The sequence below is a fragment of the Mauremys mutica genome, chromosome 4, assembly GCF_020497125.1.
Source record: "Mauremys mutica isolate MM-2020 ecotype Southern chromosome 4, ASM2049712v1, whole genome shotgun sequence".
In the NCBI taxonomy this organism is placed as follows: domain Eukaryota; kingdom Metazoa; phylum Chordata; order Testudines; family Geoemydidae; genus Mauremys; species Mauremys mutica.
Genome location: NC_059075.1, coordinates 150,713,664 through 150,733,003, shown reverse-complemented (window position 1 = coordinate 150,733,003; position 19,340 = coordinate 150,713,664). Strand labels below are relative to the sequence as shown.

Genomic DNA, 19,340 nt, shown 5'->3' with positions numbered 1-19,340 from the left:
CAACAAGGCAGGGTTCTGGAAATCCCAAGCTGCCAGGAGAAATGGGCTCAGAGGTAATTTCAGCACATCAGGTGACAGTCCCAAGGGGATCGCTGTGACCAAACCCATCACAGTGAGTCTGACAGTTGGTCACCTGAGGGCAGGGCAATAGAGTTCAAAGTGACGACCAGAGTGGCTAGAACAGGCATTGTGGGACACGTCCTGGAGGTCGATCAGAGCGCAGTAATAGACCAGGGTGTCCACACTGGCACCAGAGTGCTTCAGCCTGGGTGCAGCAAGCTCTATGCCTCTCATGGAGGTGGATTACGAGGGGCGCTCCGGCCGGGGGGTCCAGGTGCTCTATATGCCTTGCCAGTGTGGACACCTCAGGAATTATGGCACCCGGGGATGATTTAATGCACTACAACTTCCTAGTGTAGACAAGGCCTAGATCCCATCCAGAGGAAGACTCACCAGGCTGCAGCGGCCATAAAACAGTCCCAGGAGAAGGCGGATGGGTGGATATTAAGAGCCAGGGGTGCCCCAAATTTTCAGGTGCTCTGCCCTATGCAGCTGCATATTCTGCGTGTGGCCAAGGATAGCCCTGAGTTCGTGAGAGTGTCTGTTTAGCTGTGTACATGTCTCACTGCATTTGTGTTTCTAATTGTATATCTGTTGTCTGTCTCAGTGTAGCTGTGTGTGTCTGTGTCTATGTCCAGTTGTCTGTCTGGTTGTGTGTGTGTTTGTTTCAGGATCAGTGTGTGCACAGTATTTTTCCCAAGATTTGAAACTAGAGGGGTGTTTGAATTTACAAAAGATAGGTGGGTAGGGGAGGGTGGAAAATGACTAGCTGACCACTAGCATGGAGTGGGAGGGGGATGGGGCAGTTCAGAGTGTGTGCGTTTGGTCAATTTATTTGTTTGCTTTTCATCTGTCTCCATACAGCATTGTGTGTGTGTCTGACCAGTTGCGTGTTTCAGTGTAGTTGACTTTTTCCTTACGTCTTCGCCATTCTGTTCCCGCCCTATAACACCCTGAGTCCCCGCTCCGCCCCTGGCAGTGTTTCTCTCTTTTCAGGTATCACTTCTCTTTCCTCTGAGCTCTGCTGCTTCCTCTCTAGGCAGTGCCCTTGAACCTCACACATCCTACAAGAGCATCCCCACTCCACACTCACCCCTCACTGAGCACAGGATGGACCCCCTGCCTCTGCTCCTCTACCTCTGCACAGGTAAGTGCCAGCCACAGGGACTGGGAATAGCTGGACTCCTCCACATGGGTGCCCAGCAGTGCTCTGGCAGGGGAATGGGAGAAGCTGGATGCTCAGGACTCTGGGGTCCTTTCCTTGGCTGGCTCTGGGAGACGAGTGGGGTCAGTGGGTTACAGCATGGGGCCTGTGCATCAGGACTTGTGGGTTCTCTCCTCAGCTCTTGGGGGGAATGGGACTCTAGTGTCTTGTGGCAGGGAGGGCTGGTAATCAGGACTCCTGGGTTCAGTTCCCTCTGTGTTCTGTTCCCTCCAGACTCTCTGGGATGGGAGTGGGTCACAGGTGCGACTCCCCTTCTCTGTGGGGCATGTGTGCTCACTAGGATGGGGGGGTGAGGAGAGTCCATCAGGTGTGAAGTGGATGCAGTGTTTGCAACTGCTCAATCCTTGTGTAAAACCATAGCCGCTTCCCCATGCTTCAATGTCACGTCTCTTTTGTCTGTGAGGCCTGGACCCATCAGGGAATGGAGGGGGGCAGACTTTGGGGTGTCTGAAGATGAGGAGGATGGGCTGAGAAGAGGGGACAGACTGGGAGATGGGGCTTGAAAAGGGAATGAAGGGAGGAATGGGGGAGGCCACCTCAGCTCTTCTCCCACCCTCAGCTCCTTTGCCCCCAGGCCCCACCCACCCAGCCCCACTTTGCCCCATATCTTCTCCTCCTATAGCTCTGGAGGGTCTTTACTACCTCCCCAGCCTGGAGGGGGCAGGTCCAAGGGGATTCTCCCTCCCAGGCCTGGGCTTGCAGGGAAGACGAGGGCAAAAGGGAGGAGATCTCTGCATTAGGGGAGTTGACTACCCTGTGCATTAGGGATTCACTTTTGCCACTGATTGGCTGTTTGGTGTTTCTTGTGTGACATGAGTTTGGTGGCTCTCAGCCGTGGCTCCCACAACAGAAGCTTACCAGGCCACCCTGCACTAATTTGATAGCCTCGGCAGAGAGACCAAGAACTGCCTGGGCCAAGTTGCTCCTGGTGCAATGCTGTGGCCAATCTTTGGAGTCATAAGCAGGGGAATCTTGGGTAGGAGCAGAGAGGTTATTTTACCTCTGTATTTGGTCCTGGTGTAACCACTGCTGGACTCCTGTGGCCAGTTCTGGAGCCCAGAGTCAAGAAGGATGTTGATAAATTTGAGAGGATTCAGAGAACAGCCATGAGAATGATCGAAACATTAGAAAACCTCCCTGATAGGCTCAAGGAGCTCAGTCTATCACTATTTAGATTAACGACGTGAAGACTAAGGAGTGCTTATCTCAGTCTATAAATACCTTCCTGGGGAACAAATGTTTGATGATGGACTCTTCAGTCTAGCAGACAAAGGTCCAACACAATCCAATGCCTTGAAAGTTGAAGTTAGACAAATTTAGAAAGGAAATAAGGTGAAACATTTTTAACACCCAGAGTAATTAGTGACTGCAACAATTTACCTAGGGTCATGGTGGACTCCCTTGTTGGCATATAATATGTAATATGATATATGCTATGGCGCCTAGTGTGGCTGTTGTGTGTTTGAAACCTGAATGCGAGACCTGCATTTTGGCAACCAATGCAAAAACTTACAGGTCAAGCGGTCAAAATTTATTTGTACAAAATGAAGAATCAGCAGATAAGGAAATTACCCCAACAGGACTGTTTAAAAAAAGTATAAGAATTGGCGGAAATGGTGCATCTTGGATCATGGCATCCTGCCCAGGGCTATCTCTTTGGAACAGAGGGTGAAGGCCAAAGAAAACAGACACACAAGATTAATGAAATCACAAAGTGAATTATATCTAAATCTGCTCAATTTAAAAAAAATAATTCCGGTCCAAAATGGTCAAATATTAAAAGTTTAAAAAAAAACACCTCAAAAACTAACAGTCCACCATTGGTACAATGTTTTTTTAAAAATGGTCTTCCAAGCTTTACAGCTTTTCCAAATGTAATGTTACACCCTATGGTTACACCATTTGTATTAAAATTTTTATTAACCTTTATTATGTTATGGTCATACTGCCAAATAAAAAAGCAAAAAAAAGTTCTAAGGCAAATATAGAAAATTTAATTGCTTGCAAAATTATAAGGTAATATAATAATTAATGGTATTAATAATGTACCAAAAGGGGGAATATTGGGATATAAAAAATCTATGTATCTATGTAATATGTTATAGGCCATGAAGTCTAGTGTGGCTGTTGTGTGTTTGAAATCTGAGTCCATGACCTGCATTTTAGCAACCAAAGCAAGAACTTAAAGGTCGAGTGGTCAAAACCTTTTTGTACCAAACAACTTTGTTATGTCCTTGGAAAAAATGAATAATCTATAGATAAGGAAAGAACACCAGTGGAACTGCTATAAAAATGTATAAGAATTTAAAAAATGGCGGGCCTTGGCTCATGGCAGCCTGTCCAAAGTTGTCTCTTTAAAACAAAGGGTAAAGGCCCAAAATAACAAAAACAAAAAACTAATAACATCACAAAGTAAATTATAAATAAAAACTTCACACATTTACAATGTATCGTCTTTCCATAATCCAAAGCCCTGTTTATATCTGGTGTGGTACTTGTGAACTCCCGCACCTTGTAACTAAACTAAACCCCAACTAACCATCAAAATGTCTAACTACTGAGCTCTGGTATAGTATGTTTGGGGTATAAATGTAACGTAAATAAGATCCATTTTGTAAACCATAAAAAGTATTTAAAGTATTATATAGCAACATGGTGTCCAGTATCTGCCTGCTCCCTCATCCCGTAAAAAGGCCCCTGCTGAGGGTCTATCACCCTGTCACTGGAAATTTTAAATCAAGACTGGATCTTTTTCTAAATGTTCCAGTGTGGGTCAAACAGGCATTAATTCAGAGAAGCTCTCTGGCTTGTGTTACATAGGAATTCAGACCAGCTACTCAAAGCGGTTCCTTCTGGTGTTATGGTCTGTAATTCTATGAAGGCTGATCTGCCCCTGCTACCCTACAGAAAGTCCCCGCCGCCCCCTATGAATCCGGGTCAGCAAGAAATAAATCAAGGGCTTCATTCACCAGTGTAAATCCGTTCCTGATAGTTAGTCTTCACGTGGGAGTTTCTGCTGCCATGCAAATGAATGCGTGGTGTGATTCACGTAAAATGGCCCCCAAGGACTAGAAAAAAGGGAAGCTTGAATGAGCTGGGAGTCAGGACTTCTGGGCTCTATCCCCAGCTCTGAGAGGGGTGTGAGAGAGAGAAATTGTTAAAATGTGTGAAACAGGCCCCCGGTGCCAGCCTAAACACAGTAAAAGAGTCTATGTTTATAAGCAATGACCAGTTCAGGGCATGGTCTAAAGTTGGTGTGGCTCTATTTGCATATACAGGTGAGGAGCATGTTTTGACACGTCTGCAAGAGGTCCCCCGGAGCCGCGGGACCGGCGACCGGCAGCGCGCCCCCTGCAGCATGCCACCGTGCTTGGGGCGGCCAAATTCCTAGGGCTGCCCCTGGTCACGTCTGCTCTGTCTGTGAGGCTGGGCCCTCGCAGGGCATGGGGGAGGGCAGACTTTGTGGTGGCTGAGATTAAGGATGACAGACTTGGGGCTTTGAGGCACACTGGGAGAGGAGACCTAAGAAGGGGAAACTGGGGGTGCCTGCCCCCACTCTCCCAGCACCCCCTTTTGTCCAGCCAGCCCCACAATTCTGCACCCCACCTTGCCCTACATTTGCTCCTCCTGCAAATCTGGAGAGTCTTTACTGCCTCCCAGCCTAAAGGGGGGAGCTCCAAGCAGGGGACTCTGCTTCCCAGGTCCAGGTTTGCAGGGATGGAGCAGGCAGGGGGAAGGGGGAGGAGAGCAGAGCCACCCTGAGAGATTATTACACTCCCTACTTCTCTCCCACAATTACTCTTGGCCTTGCTTGCCTCCTGCAGGAGCCCTGATTGGCTGCCTTTCTCCGGGAGGAGGGGGATGTGGGGAAGGACAGCCAGTCGGGGAGGGGTTTCCCCACTCACCCACTTCTCCCAGCCAGTCCCATGGGGGAGAGCTTTGCATAGTAGCTACCCTGTGTGTTTGGGGTTCAGTGTACACACCCTGTGTGTTTGGTGTTTTGTGTGTGACATGAGTTTGGAAGGTCTCAGCTCTGGCTCCTGCGATACAAACTTACCAATGTGATGCTGTGACCAAAAGGGCTATTGCGATCTCTGTATGCATGAATAGGGGACCCTCGAGTAGGAGCAGAGCGGTTATTTTACCTCTGTATTTGGCCCTGGTGCGACCCCTGCTGCAATAGTGAGTCCAGTTCTGGTGCCCACAATTCACAAAGGATGTTGATAAATTGGAGAGGGGTCAGAGAAGTGCCATGAGACTAACGCAAGGACTGGAAAACCTGCCTCAGTGATAGACTCAAGGAGCTCAGTCTAGTTAAGGGAAGGCTAAGGTCTGACTTAATCCCAATCTGAGTAGCTATGAGGAGGACAAATATTTAATTTAGTAGATAAAGGTCTAACAGTCTAACATGATGGAATGGCTGAAAGTTGACACTAGACAAACTAAGGCCACGTCTACAATAGCGATCTTACAGCAGCACAGCTGTATCGATGCAGCTGTGCCAATGTAAGATCACTTGTTTAGCTGCTCTATGCTGATGGAGGACAGCTCTCCGGTCAACATAATTAAACAATCTCAATGAGTGGCGGTAGCTATGTCTGTGGGAGAAGGTCTTCTGCCGCCATCGCGTTCTGCACATTACCACTGATGCCGGTGAAACAAGTCAGATATGAGGAATGGCAATATACAAAAACCTGTAGGAGAACACTTCCACCTCCCTGGACACACAATAGCAGATTTAAAGGTAGCCATCCTGCAGCAAAAAAAACTTCAGGACCAGACTTGAAAGAGAAACTGCTGAGCTTCAGTTCATTTCCAAATTTGACACCATCAGCTCAGGATTAAACAAAGACTGTGACTGGCTTGCCAACTACAAAAGCAGTTTCTCCTCCCTTGGTGTTCACATCTCAACTGCTAGAAGAGGGCCCCATCCTCCCTGACTGAACTAACCTTGTTATCTCTAGACTGATTCTTGCCTGCATATTTATACCTGCCTCTGGAAATTTCCACTATGTGCATCTGATGAAGCGAGTATTCACCCACGCAAGCTCATGCTCCAGTACGTCCGTTAGTCTATAAGGTGCCACAGGACTCTTTGTCTCTTCATCACTGGACATTTTAAATCAAGACTGGACATTTTTCTGGAAGATCTGCTCTGGTTCAATCAGGAATAAATGCAGGGGAAGTTCTCTGGCTTGTGTTATTCAGGAGGTCAGACTAGATGGTCACAATGGTCCCTTCTGGATGTAAACTTTTATTTTATTTAAAGTACATTTTGTAATGTGGTGTGACGCCACTGTGGGTTCGGCTCTGGCGGCTACAGTTTCAAGCTTAACAAAGTGAAAGTCACCTCTGTTACTTGCTTCAAACTGAGAGTCTCTAGGAACACATAGAGACCAAAGGTAATGACCATCTATAATTCACCAGGACAAGGTCTAGTCTATTTTATAAGTTTTATTAAAGTTAGTTATGATTACCCGATCATATAGAAATTCTATACAGACCTATGCACAATTTAAAAATATAGTCATACTCACATACTTGACAATAGTGTGTGGCAGAGCTCTGACCTTGCCCCATGGGTCCTGCACTTCCAGGTGGTTTATGCTAGCCTCAGTGGCTCACTGTGACCCTCCACGTAGCCCTTCTCTCTCTAGGGCTAGGGTTACAGTCTACTGAGCCCTTTTCATCATAGGCCAGCTTGGAGGTTGGTGAGAGAACTCCCACAGTCTGTTGTCCCTGGGGGCTTATTTCAGAACAGTTTAGCCTCCTGTCAGGGGCCTGACTTTCCCTCCCAGAAGATGTTCCTATAGTGGTGGGTTGGGGGGAACCCAAGCCCATCCTCTACTCTGGGTTCCGGCCCAGGGACCCTAATGGTAGCAGCTGTTGGCAGCCAACCTTTCACTGCCAGAGTGGAGTGAGCCCTTTTTATAGTATCAGTGGGGTCTTAATTAGATTCAGGTGATCACAGTAGCTTGATGGCCTCATCTGACTCTTTGCAGGTTAATTAGAGTCAGGTGTTCTCATTAACCTGGAGCAGCCCCCGCTCTGGTCAGTCAGGGAACAGAAAACTGTTAATCCAGTGGCCAGTATATCTGCCTTCTGCTATTCTGCTGTACCCAACTGGCCTGGGTCTATCACAAGTGTTAGGGTCTGATGGGTCTCTCATGGCTCGATCATCAGTAGAGGGATGGTTCCTGCTGGAGTCTCCCAGAGGGAGCTCGGTTTTCCCATTCTGGGCATCCCCTTTTTATAATGTGATTCTGTCTATACCTACATTCTGTGTGTGTCCATAAAAGTGTCCACCCTCTTTTCCCCTATTGGTCTGTCTCTCCTGAAAACTTAATGGTCCCCAATTTTCTATAGGCTGGGTAAGTTTCCTTTATTCTCATTAGCATTGATGCGCAGGCTGTATCCCATGGTTAAGACACATGTCTGAGACAGATGCGCCTTTATGGTATTTTTATGATCTATTTGCACAATATTGTCACTTGGTACTTCTTTTCCCATAGTCTTAGGGCATCGGGTTATTTTTCAGTCGCTTATGTCATCATTTCTTGTCTCCAAGCCTAAAATAGCTAAGCTAAAATCTTGCAGGCTTTAACCGGTGGGTTCTTGCATTCCAGCTTGTTTTAGTCATCTCTAGTATTTGGTTCAGTATTTAGAGGAATTATCTTGTACTTTTATAATCCTACAGATTAACTCTAGTTAACATACAATGAATATATATGATATAACATAATCATAATGTCACACAATAAATGAATAATAACTAAAATCACTGGCTACATGGCCATAGAGTCTATCAATTTATGAAGACTGATTTGTCCCTTGTGCCCCTACAGGAAGTGCATCCGCTCTGGATCAGCATCAGGAAAGCGGATGGAGATAAATCTAGGACTTCCTTCACCAGCGCTAAATCCACTCATGATTAGGGCCCTGCCAAATTCACAGTCATGAAAAACATGTCCCAGACTGTGAAATCTGGTCTTTTATGTGCTCTTACCTAATCCTATACAAATTTCATGGAGGAGACCAGCATTTCTCAAACTGGGGGTCCTGACCCAAAAGGGTGTTGCAGGGAAGTCACAGCGTTATTTTAGGGGGGTCACATTACTTCTGTGCTGCCTTCAGAGCTGGGTGGCCAGATAGGAACAGCTGTTGGCCAGGCGCCCACCTCTGAAGGCAGTGCCACTGCCAGCAGCAGCACAGGAGTAAGGGTAGCAGTGCCACAGTCCCCCCGCAACCTTTTGACCACCCCCACAACTCTTTTTTGCGTGAGGACCCCTACAATTACAACACTGTGAAATTTCTGATTTAAAGAGCTGAAATCATGAAATTTACGATTTTCAAATGCCTGTGACTGTGAAATTGACCAAAATGGACTTTGAATTTGGTAGTGTTCTACTCATGATATTTATATTTAAATGAAAGTCTCTGGCGCCATGCAAATGAATGCAGGGAGTGATTTATATAAAGTAGCCTTTGAGGGCTAGAGAGCTGGGAGCCGGTGGTGAGGAGCTGGGAGGCAGGACGCCTGGGTCCTATCCCTGGCTTTGGGAGAGGAGTGGGCTTTGGTGGGTTAGAGTTGCAGGCTGGAATTCAGTCCCATAGCCAGAAAGCCCCAGCCACTGGCCTGGTCTTTATCTAGGGTGACCAGATGTCCCGATTTTATAGAGACAGTCCCGATTTTTGGGTCTTTTTCATATATAGGATCCTATTACCCCCCACTCCCTGTCCTGATTTTTCACACTTGCTGTCTGGTCACCCTATCTTCCTCAGGCAGCTCTAACTGGTGACTGTTTAACCCCTGCAGTGCTGGCACCAAGCCGTGGATTCAGTGTGGACGTGGAGGGACCCATCACCTTCCAGGAGGCAGCAGCAGGGTTTGGGCAGAGCATGTTGCAGTTCGGGAGTGCCAGTGATGGGGGGTAAGGGCCAAACATGGGACCCCACATGACTTATGCCCAATGCTTGTCCCCTGGGTGTGTGGGGCATCCCCTGAGCCCCCCATACTTTTTCCCCACAGGCTGATCATCGGTGCCCCGCTGCAGACAGGAAACGTGAATGAAACCGGCAAAGTCTACAAGTGCGACCCGGGCTCTGGACACTGCCAGGAGATCCCCACCCAGAGTAGGGGCACCCTGTGCTATGGGGCAGCAATAGGATTGGGGTGGGAGCCAGAACTCTTGGGTTCTGTCACCAGCTCTGAGAGGGAAGGGGGCTTAGAGCATTGGGAGGGGCTGGGAGACAGGACACCTGGGTTCTATCCCCAGCTGTGGGGGGGGGGTCTAGTGTTAGAGCTGGGAGTCAGGAATTCTTGGTTATATCCTCCGCTCAGGAACAGCCTGGTCTACATCTCTCCCCTGTCAGGGTCCCCAGATGCCATGGACATGTCCCTCAGTCTGTCTCCAGCTGCCCAAGGTTCCCAGTTACAGGTAGGTAAGACACCCAGGGGAGGTGGGTGCTGGGACTGGGATCTGGTGTTTTCTCCCTCATCATTCCAGGGGACAGTTCCGTCCCCAAGCCCCACTACACATGGATGGTAGTAACTGGGCCTTGTCAGTGTGGCTGGAGCAATGGTGCAGAGGTGACAATTGGGTGACATCCCCAGGACTACACGGTAACTGTGCGAGGGCTGTTGGTAACTCCTGTAGCTGGAGGGGCGGCAAAAGGATGCAGTGGGAAATGGTGGTAGCCAGGTATCCTTGCTTTGGCAACAGTGACCCTGTGAGATGATGTTGTGAGGGATGGAGGCACCTGGCTGATGTTGCTATGGTGACAGTGACTGTGTGCTGATGTAGCAGAAAGCGTTGTAACTGGCTTGTCACCATGGTGACAGTGACTGTGCATGGACATTGCAGGGAGCATGGCAAGCGGGTGACATTGCCATGGCAACAGTGACTGGACACTGCTATAGCAGGGAGTGCGGTAAGCAGATGATGCCCCCGTGTGTCTCCCCTGTCTCCTCTCGGAGTTAGGTGCTGGGACCTCGGGCCTGAGGTCCTGTCTGCCTCAAGGGTGTTCCTGCCCTGGCAGGGCCCTTCCCTGCATATCCATGGGGGGGAGGGATCAGGCTCCAGGCTCTATCCCCCACCCTCAGAGCTCTGTTCAGAGGGGCACCTACTGACCTCATGACTTCATGTGCCACAGGTGTGCGGCCCCACGGTGGAACAGGCCTGTGGGGAGAACAAGTACGTCAGTCACAACTGCTACCCTCTGCAGCAGAGCTTCTTGCAACTCCAACACAACCGGGACACCCGGCCAGGTGAGGGGTGACACAGTGGTGTGTGTGGGGCCACTTACACCCTGTGGTCACAGGCCATGGGGAGGTGGAGGGGCACAGGGTCTGACAGGGGGTGGGATACCAGGCTAGGTGGGCTCATTGGTTTGATTCAGGATGTCAATAGGAGCTTGGAGTCAGGACTCCTGGGTTCTGTCCCAGCGCTGGGAGGTGGGTGGGGTGTATTTTTTTCATCCCAGTGCATGTCATGCTCTACTCTCAGAACCCCTCCATGGCAGGGACAGGATGATATTGAGACAAGGGGGCCAAGTCGTCTGATTGGAGTGGCTGACGGGGGGTGAGGGATATCAGGTTAGATGCGCCCATTGGTCTGGTCTAGCTCTCTCTGATGGGTTTCCCACGTTTGTGGAGTTGCGTCAGGACGTATTTCTTTCCTGTCTCTCTCAGAGTGTCCCAAACATGTCACGGACATAGCGCTTCTCATCGACGGCTCGGGCAGCATCGCACCTGTGGACTTTGAAAAGATGAAGATGTTTGTCTCTGAGATCATGAAGCGTTTTCGCAGCACCGACACGCAGGTAACAGACAGAGGCTGAACCCTGATTACGTACCCTGAGTACTGCCAGAGGGCAAACTCCCAGTCCCTGCTGACCACAATGCCTCAGTGCAGCACTAGGGGGCGCTGTGCTGCAGGGAGCAGCAATGGATTTTGCATCCAAAACCAGGAAACAATTCCTGCAGAACCAGCTACATCCTGGTCACCTGCTCCAGCCATTAACTGAGTCTGATTCCTGCTTTTCTTACCCTCCACCCCTGGGGTTGTTTTTCTCTCTTCTCCCGTCTCCTGCAGTTCGCCCTCATGCAGTACTCGGATAAATTTACAGAGCACTTCGACTTCTCACAGTACAGGAGAAGTCGCGACCCTGATGACCTTGTCAGATCGGTCATACAGCTTTGGGGAATGACGCACACGGCCACCGCCATCCGGAAAGTGGTGTAGGTGTTTCCCTCCTCCCCGTCCTGACTCCACAGGGAATGGGCTTTAAAGACATGGGAGCTAAGGGACAGGGACTCAGGACCCCTGGGTTCTATCCCCAGCTGTGGGAGGGGAGTGGGGACTAGTGGTTAGAGCAGCGGGCTGGGCATCAGGACTCCTGGGCTCTGTGCCTGACTCTGGGAGGGGAGTGGGCACTAGTAGGTTAGAGCAAGGAGGGAGATGCTGGGAGCAAGGACTCCAGGGGTCTATTGCCAGCTCTGAGCTTCTGAGCAATTCACAGCGCCGCAGTGTGCCTCAGTTTCCCCATTGGTAAAATGGAGGAAATGACAGTGGCCTCCTTTGTCAAGGACTCTGTGATCTGCAATGCCAAAGCAGTGGGTGATCACTAGGTGTTATTATGTATCAATAAACGTCCCATGTATTCCCCACCCCCCTTTTCCAGGCGGGAGCTGTTCACCTCTGGGAGAGGCGCTCGGGATGAAGCCACCAAGATTCTCATGGTGATCACAGATGGGCAGAAAAATGGCCCACTTTCTTATTCAGACGTCATACCTGAGGCTGAGCGAGCTGGAATCATCCGCTATGCCATCGGGGTGAGCCGCGGCTGTGCGGAGAACTAGTGTGGATCTGAGCCCATGTCCAAGGACAGGGGATGGGGAGGGGGTTCCCATCACATAAGGGAGAAGAACTGACCCTGGGTTGTAACTGGGCCAACACGTGACATTATAGGAGAGCTGGAGCTCCTCTGTGGTTCAGGTTGAGCAGCACTTACTAGTAAAAGGTTGGGATTTCTGACTGCCCTACAGTCCATGTGCTGAAACAGATTGTCCTAAATTTGGTTTGCCTCATGGGATGCAGGTTAAGATGAGTGGTCTGAATTTGGGATCATTGGAACAAGAGTTTCTGAGATACAGTCCCCTAGTTAAACAGCAAAGTCACCCGGTTCTTATAAAGTCTTTTTTGCACCCCCATGGGGCTCAAACAACAGCTCTGATCTTTCCCAAACTGATCTCAGTCACTTGACATTTATCTCTGTTAAACTGCTGAGCCAAAGAGATTGAAATGGGCACCAGCAGCAAGACAAAGGGCAAGTTTGCATGATACACTTAAGTCAAATTAACTTACATCATCACACAGCCACTGCAGTATTTAAATCGGTTTTTCACGTCCACATTACTCTCCTGTCAGCGGTGCACGTCCTCACCAGGAGACCTTGTACTAATTTAATTGTCAATGTCAGGCATTGTGAGGCTGAAGCCCCACCACCTGGGGCCAACAGCCAGAGTCTCAGGCTATGTAAGCCATCCAGTGCCTATATGGACACTGCATCAACCTAACTACATTGACTAAAAGCAACGCCTCTTGCGGAAGTGGAGTTATGAAGTCGGTGCAGTGGGAAAGTTACATGGGTGGGAGCTACATTTTAGTGTAGCCGCTTACAGAGGTAGGTCAACGTAAACTGCCTTTCATCAACAAAGTTGGGTTTAGAGTCATAGAGTCCCAGGCCAGAAGGGACTTTTGCGATGATCTAGTCTGAGCTCCCGTGTAGCACGGGCCAGAGAACTGACCCCAATAATCCCTGCTGGAACCACAGCAGATCTCCTAGAAAACCAGCCAGTCCTGAGATAAAAATTGCCAGGGATGGAGAATCCACCGCGGCCCATGGTGAGCTGCTCCAGTGGTTAATTCCCCTCATGATTAAACCAGACATCTTCTTTCCAATCTGAATGGATGTAAATTTAGCTTCCAGCCATTGGATCTTGTTCAACCTTTGTCTGCAGCTTATGTTGTGCCCAGCAACCGGGAGGTGCCTGACTCCACCACTGAACCGATGGCACGCAACCCACCCAGCCTAGCGCAGTGGTCCGAGCCCCTCACCCATTGCCCTGAGACGTCCCCCGGAGTCATTGCCTGCACTCACCCCTCACTACGCCCTGGAGATTGAGTCATGCAGGGCCCCACAGCACCGACAGTCCCCATGGCAAGATGCTCTCTGTGCCCCGCCACTGATGCAACTGACACAACTTGGAGCTGAAATGAGGCAGGTTCCAAAACTTCAGGCTTGTGGGCCTGTATCCTCAAAACACAGTGACACTTGTGCCAAGATGTTTCAGAGCCCCATCCCCCCACTCACTGAAGCGGCCCAGGGTGCTGGCTGAGCCGTGCCTAGTGGGCCCAGCAGGGCTCAGGATGGGTGGGTATGTGCCATGGGCTCTTGGCTGTGATTGATGCTGATGCCCTTGTCTGCATTGTACCTCCCTCTGCTCCGTGAAGGTCGGCAAGGGAGGTCAACACGAGCTCCAGGAGATCGCCTCTAAGCCCACCAGGAAGTATATCTTCGGGGTGGACAATTTCAACACCCTCGAGTGCATCGAGACCCAGCTGCAGGACAAGATCATCATCTTGGAAGGTAACAGAGCTGGGGCAGGGGCCGCAGTGGCCCTGGGGCTCTAGAAATGGGTTTTCAAGGTCGAGATGGCCGGCACATTGGGCTGCATTAGTAGGAGCACTGGCAGCACATCGAGGGAAGTGATTATTCCCCTCTATTCGGCACTGGTGAGGCCACATCTGGAGTATTGCATCCAGTTTTGGGGGCCCCACTACAGAAAGGATGTGGGTAAATTGGAAAGAGTCCAGAGGAGGGCAACAAAAATGATTAGGGGCCTGGGGCAAATGACTTATGAGGAGAGGCTGAGGGAACTGGGTTTATTTACTCTGCAGAAGAGACTTAGTGAGGGGGAATTTTATAGAAGCCTTCAACTACCTGAAGGGGGGTTCCAAAGAGGATGGAGCTCAGCTGTTCTCCATGGTGGCAGATGACAGAACAAGGAGCAATGGTCTCAAGTTGCAGTGGAGGAGGTTTAGGTTGGATATTAGGAAACACTATTTCACTAGAAGGGTGGGGAAGCACTGGAATGGGTTACCTAGGGAGGTGGTGGAATCTCCACCATAGAATCAGAGAATATCAGGGTTGGAATGGATCTCAGGAGGTTATCTAATCCAATCCCCTGTTCAAAGCAGGACCAATCCCCAGAAATATTTTTACCCCAGTTCCCTAAATGGCCCCCTCAAGGATTGAACTCACAACCTTGGGTTTAGCAGGCCAATGCTATCCCCATCCTTAGAGGTTTGTAAGGTCCGGCTTGACAAAGCCCTGGCTGGGATGATTTAGTTGGTGTTGGTCCTGCTTTGAGCAGGGAGTTGGACTAGATGACCTCCTGAGGTCTCTTCCAACCCTAATCTTCTATGATTCTGTGGGACAGGGAGATGCTGGGAATCCAGAATGGTGGGAGCCAATGACTGGTCCGGTGGGATATACCTATATGGGAGCAGTGGGAAGCTGAGTTTTAACAACATACTCACAACCTCTGGGGACATGAATGATGCTTACCTTGGTAAAAACAAGCCCAAAGATTTCCCCTTACCTATTTAAACAGCCCTGGCTCCTCACCCCAGAGGTGGCTGCATCTTAGTTCTGGAGAAGGGATCTCTGTGTAGCAGTGTTTGTGACACCCTGACACCCCAATTATCGGAGATAGCAGCACACAATGGGAACTGTTTGGCCCAGGTCACAGCACAAGATCTTTCCAGTGAGTGGGAAGAAGATATAAAAAGGGGACAATGACAACATGGGGGACGTCACTCTCCCTACAACAACACACCTGGAAATATCTGAGGGGCAAGGACTGAGCCGTGGGAAGTGATGGTCCCACATTAGAGGGATTTTTAAACTGAGTAGGAAAACCTGGGAAAGCCAAGGCAACTTGTGCCTTAAGAATGTGCTGCCTGTTTATCACTCAGGGTGAGAGTCTGCTAATTTGTATCCTTCTGGTCTAGTGTGTTATGCTGAGTTTGCAGGTTTTCTTTATTTATTAAGGTAACCTGCTTTGTTCGGTTTGCTTTCCCTTATAATCACTTACAATTTACCTTTTGTAGTTAATAAAGTTATTTCTTGTTTATAGTATAACCCAGTTTGTACAATTCATACCTGGGAGTGCAAGAAGCTGTGCACATCTCTCTCCACATTGAGGGAGAGGGTGAATTTTTAGGAGCTTGCGCTGTGCAGATCTCTCTGTACAGTGTAAGACAGTATTGTTTCGAGTTTATTGCCCAAAAGGGTGTGCACGTGAGTTCCAGGTGAGTCCTCTCACATAGCGCTGACTTCAGTCTGTGTCTGCCGCTGGGTCTGGCCCTACCTGTGTGTGTGCTGCACCAGACCAGAGAGCCTAATTCAGTGAAACAGGGAGAGGGACTCCAGGCTGGTGGAGCAGGAAAGGCTCAGTGAAAACCCAGTACATCAGGTGGCATCCCAGATGGGGTGGTCCAACCCGTCACAGTGTTGTATGGCTGTTTCCCATGTCACCTCCCCATGTCTCTCTTTTCCTTTGAGGTTATTCATCTCAGGTCATCACAGCCAAAGGACAGAGCATCTACATGGTCGGGGCCCCTCTATGCCAAGGCACCGGCAAAGTCGTCCTGTTCAGCCGAGATACCAAGGGTGGGGAATGGACACCTGGACCAGAGCTGTTGGGAGATCAGGTATGGGGAGCATTACAGGTAATGTGGATTGTGGGTGTGAGAGAAGGAGAGGGCTGGAGGAAGCCTGTAAACTTTTGACATCATGTAATATTTGTGTTTGGCTTCACCTTCAGGAACGATTCGGTCAGAGAGCCTCAGGCAGGGGATAAACTTGACTGGTTTAGCGAACTGCACCACAGCTGACATTCAGCATCTCTCCAATATCCCACCTCTGTTACCTTCACTTACAGTCTAGATGGAACTCATAAGGCCCAGACCCACCAAGGGACTTAGGCATCGTGATGCTGCAGGGAGGCATCTGCCTCTGCCAGCGATCAATGAATGGGGGGAGGGGAGAGAGAGACACAGGCACTCTTCACCTACCCCACATGTTGGGTCTCATCCAATAGGCATGCTCAGAGCTGCCGAGATATTCACAAACGATCTGTAGGAGACAAGAGAGGTTTCCCATATAGCCTGGGGCTTAGAGTCCTCACCTAGGACATGGGTGACCCCTGGTTCAAATCCCTGCTTTGTCTGACGAGGAAGAAGAATTTGACCAGGTAGATCCCCTCTCTCCGGCTGTAGGGTGGTTGTGATTTGCACATGTTCTGTGGCCCAACTGATACTTAGTTACTCAACGAAAGTGGAACAACTTTAACAGGGGAGACTGAGGGAGCCCACATCAGAATATCCCACAGCTCAGGGGTTAGAGCACTGAACTGAGAAATAGCAGGTGTCTGTTCAATTCCTTCTCCTCTGACCACACCTACCAGAGGAGGAGGAGTTAGATGGAGCAGCACCTATCATCCCCCAGTTTGTGGATCATGCAGGGATTTGGAGGAGGGGGGGAAATAGGCACCGGGCAACTGCATGCTTAGAGTAAGGCACATGCCCTGCCCTTGGGACAGCAACAAAGGAGCTTCTGCTACAAAAACTTAGGCACCAAGTCAGTTTAGGCACCTACAGGGGTCAGCAGCAGCCAGTCAGAGGTTTTGCAGATCACAGAGGCAGTAAAGTCCAGGGGGTTAAGCACATAAATACCTTTGTGGATCTGGGCTAGAGAGACTCAGGCAAGGAAATAACATTACTAGTGATATTAACAGTGTCTGTAAAAGATCACACTACACTAACAAAGTGAATTTCTCCAAGCTCCAATTGCCTGTACATGCCACCTAACCAAAACTTATAACAGCGGCTCAGTCAGTGATGAACCTGACTTGTGATAGCCCAACCTCTGAACAGAATTGCACCACAGTTAGCATTCAGCATCCCCCGCCCGCCAAGATCTGTCTGCCTGTCTATTCACGAACACTTACCGAGATAGCCCTACCTGCTGCACTGAAGGAGGGTGAGACTAAAGATGAAGTGGACATTGGGACTGAATCCTTATCCCCAGAGAGTGAGAAGGGTCCTAGTGGGAGAAGAAGCAGAAGGTGACTAAATTAAGGGGGCGCTATCTTCCTCTTCAGACTGGCTCAAATTTCGGGAGTATACTGTGTGCTGTGGACCTCGACAGAGATGGGAACATGGACCTGATTCTAATCGGAGCCCCAATGTACCATACACCTCTGAATGGAGGACGGGTCTATATCTGCCCGATTAACTTGCCGGTAAGAAAGAGGGGTGCAGCCATGGGGAAGATGGGTGGCGGGGAGTTCTTGTTTGCCTGGACTGCTGTGATGCTGTGACAATTAGTATTGCAGTAGTGGGCATGGTGCTCCAGGAAGCAGGGTAGAGGCTCAGTAGGGGGCGCTCTTCCATCTCAGTCAGTTCTGGCCCCAGTGCCCCAGAGTCGGGAGCGGGGACACACACTGTGCTGCAGAGAGAGGGAAAGGAGCTTGGTAGGGATCACTCTCTGATGACACCAAGTGCTGATCCTTTCCCATGTGTCTTTTTGGATTGGGCCTGCAGGGGACGACGATGGTCTGCAACAAGACGCTACATGGGCAGACGGGGGAAGTGTCTGGGCGCTTTGGGGCCAGCATGTCTGAAATCGGGGACATCAGCGGGGACGGACAGACGGACGTCGCCATCGGGGCTCCCATGGAGAACGACAATCATGGGGCCTTGTACATCTTCCATGGGGAAAAGGGAGGCCTCAGTCCCCAGTACAGACAGGTGAGCCCAGCTCCTGCACGGAGGGGTCAATACACAGCCCTGAAGGGACAGCATGGGGCCCCACAGCCCCCTAGTGCCCATTATATAGTACAGTCACCCCTTCTGCATCCCTCACTGCTCTCTCTGCCCTACAGCGCATACAGGGGTCACAGTTTCCCAGCAGGCTGCACTACTTTGGCCAGGTTGTCAGTGGCGGGACAGATCTGACGGGGGATGGGCTGCCGGACATCACGGTGGGGGCACAAGGGCAGGTCCTGCTGCTGAGGTAAGTAACGCTGTGTTGTTGCGCTGCTCCGCACGACAATCTCAGGATTGTCTACACTAGAGAGTGTTTTCGATACAAGTTATGCCAATGATCTAAAAGTGCAATAATTTCATCGCTATTCCATGTCCACACTACGGTCCTTGTGTCAGCAGAGCCCACCCACACTTGGTGCTGTAGCACTGAGAGTGAGAGCAGTGCACTATGAGTACCTATCTCAGTGTGTTACTCACCACATTCCACAGCTAGGTGTTGTGGGAAGGTGGAGTGGATCGCAGTGCATCATGGGTGTGGAATCAATGTCCCATGATGCAGTTCTTTCCATCCCAGCATTCCATGGGTTTTTGACTGCATTTGTGGCATTTTTCAATGTTTACTGTGCACCTGCTATCTCTGTCTGAAAAGATGGATCCTGCACTGATCTCTACTGTTGTGGTCACTGTTACGAACACATCGTGGATGGTCATGCAGTATATCATCAGCTCCCAATCTGAACAGGAACCAGAGTTGCCAGACTTGCTGTGTGCCATGGAAAGAAACAACACCAGATTAGTTTTGGCATTCATGGAGCAGCTGAACACAGTGGACAGTCGCTTTTGAGCAAGCACCGATTGGTGGGATCACATTGTTATGCAGCTCTGAGATGACGAGCAGTGGGTGCAGAACTTTCAGATGCAGAAAACCACCTTCCTGGAACTGTGTACAGAGCTCACCCCAGCCCTGCAGTGCAAAGATACCAAAATGAGAGCTGCCCTCTCGGTGGAGAAGTGTGTGGCTATTGCAGTGTGGAAGCTGGCAACCCTTGACTGCTACCAGTTGGTTGGGAATCAGTTTGAAGTCCATTGCAGGGGATGCATTAATTCAAGTGTGTAGGGCCATCAATCGAATCCTGCTACAAAGGACCATGATTCTT

The 19,340-nt window shown here is 49.8% G+C and overlaps 1 protein-coding gene across 4 annotated transcripts in view; it reads left to right on the top strand.

Moving 5' to 3' along the window:
- Positions 1-1,108: 1,108 nt before the first annotated feature.
- LOC123368287 (integrin alpha-M-like) overlaps positions 1,109-19,340 on the top strand; it is a 29,914-nt gene continuing 11,682 nt past the window's right edge. For 2 of the 4 annotated variants that reach the window (XM_045012948.1, XM_045012949.1), the window contains exons 1-13: positions 1,109-1,207; positions 9,102-9,216; positions 9,315-9,418; positions 9,659-9,723; positions 10,439-10,553; positions 10,977-11,107; positions 11,380-11,525; positions 11,969-12,119; positions 13,801-13,936; positions 15,917-16,065; positions 17,517-17,657; positions 17,959-18,165; positions 18,300-18,430. In XM_045012948.1, the coding sequence (XP_044868883.1) occupies positions 1,171-1,207; positions 9,102-9,216; positions 9,315-9,418; positions 9,659-9,723; positions 10,439-10,553; positions 10,977-11,107; positions 11,380-11,525; positions 11,969-12,119; positions 13,801-13,936; positions 15,917-16,065; positions 17,517-17,657; positions 17,959-18,165; positions 18,300-18,430 (1,628 nt within the window). In that variant the 5' untranslated portion in view covers positions 1,109-1,170. Of the gene's footprint in view, positions 1,208-9,101; positions 9,217-9,314; positions 9,419-9,658; positions 9,724-9,813; positions 9,909-10,438; positions 10,554-10,976; positions 11,108-11,258; positions 11,526-11,968; positions 12,120-13,800; positions 13,937-15,916; positions 16,066-17,516; positions 17,658-17,958; positions 18,166-18,299; positions 18,431-19,340 lie in introns of those variants that run through there. The other 2 variants (XM_045012950.1, XM_045012951.1) reach the window with 2 other exon arrangements.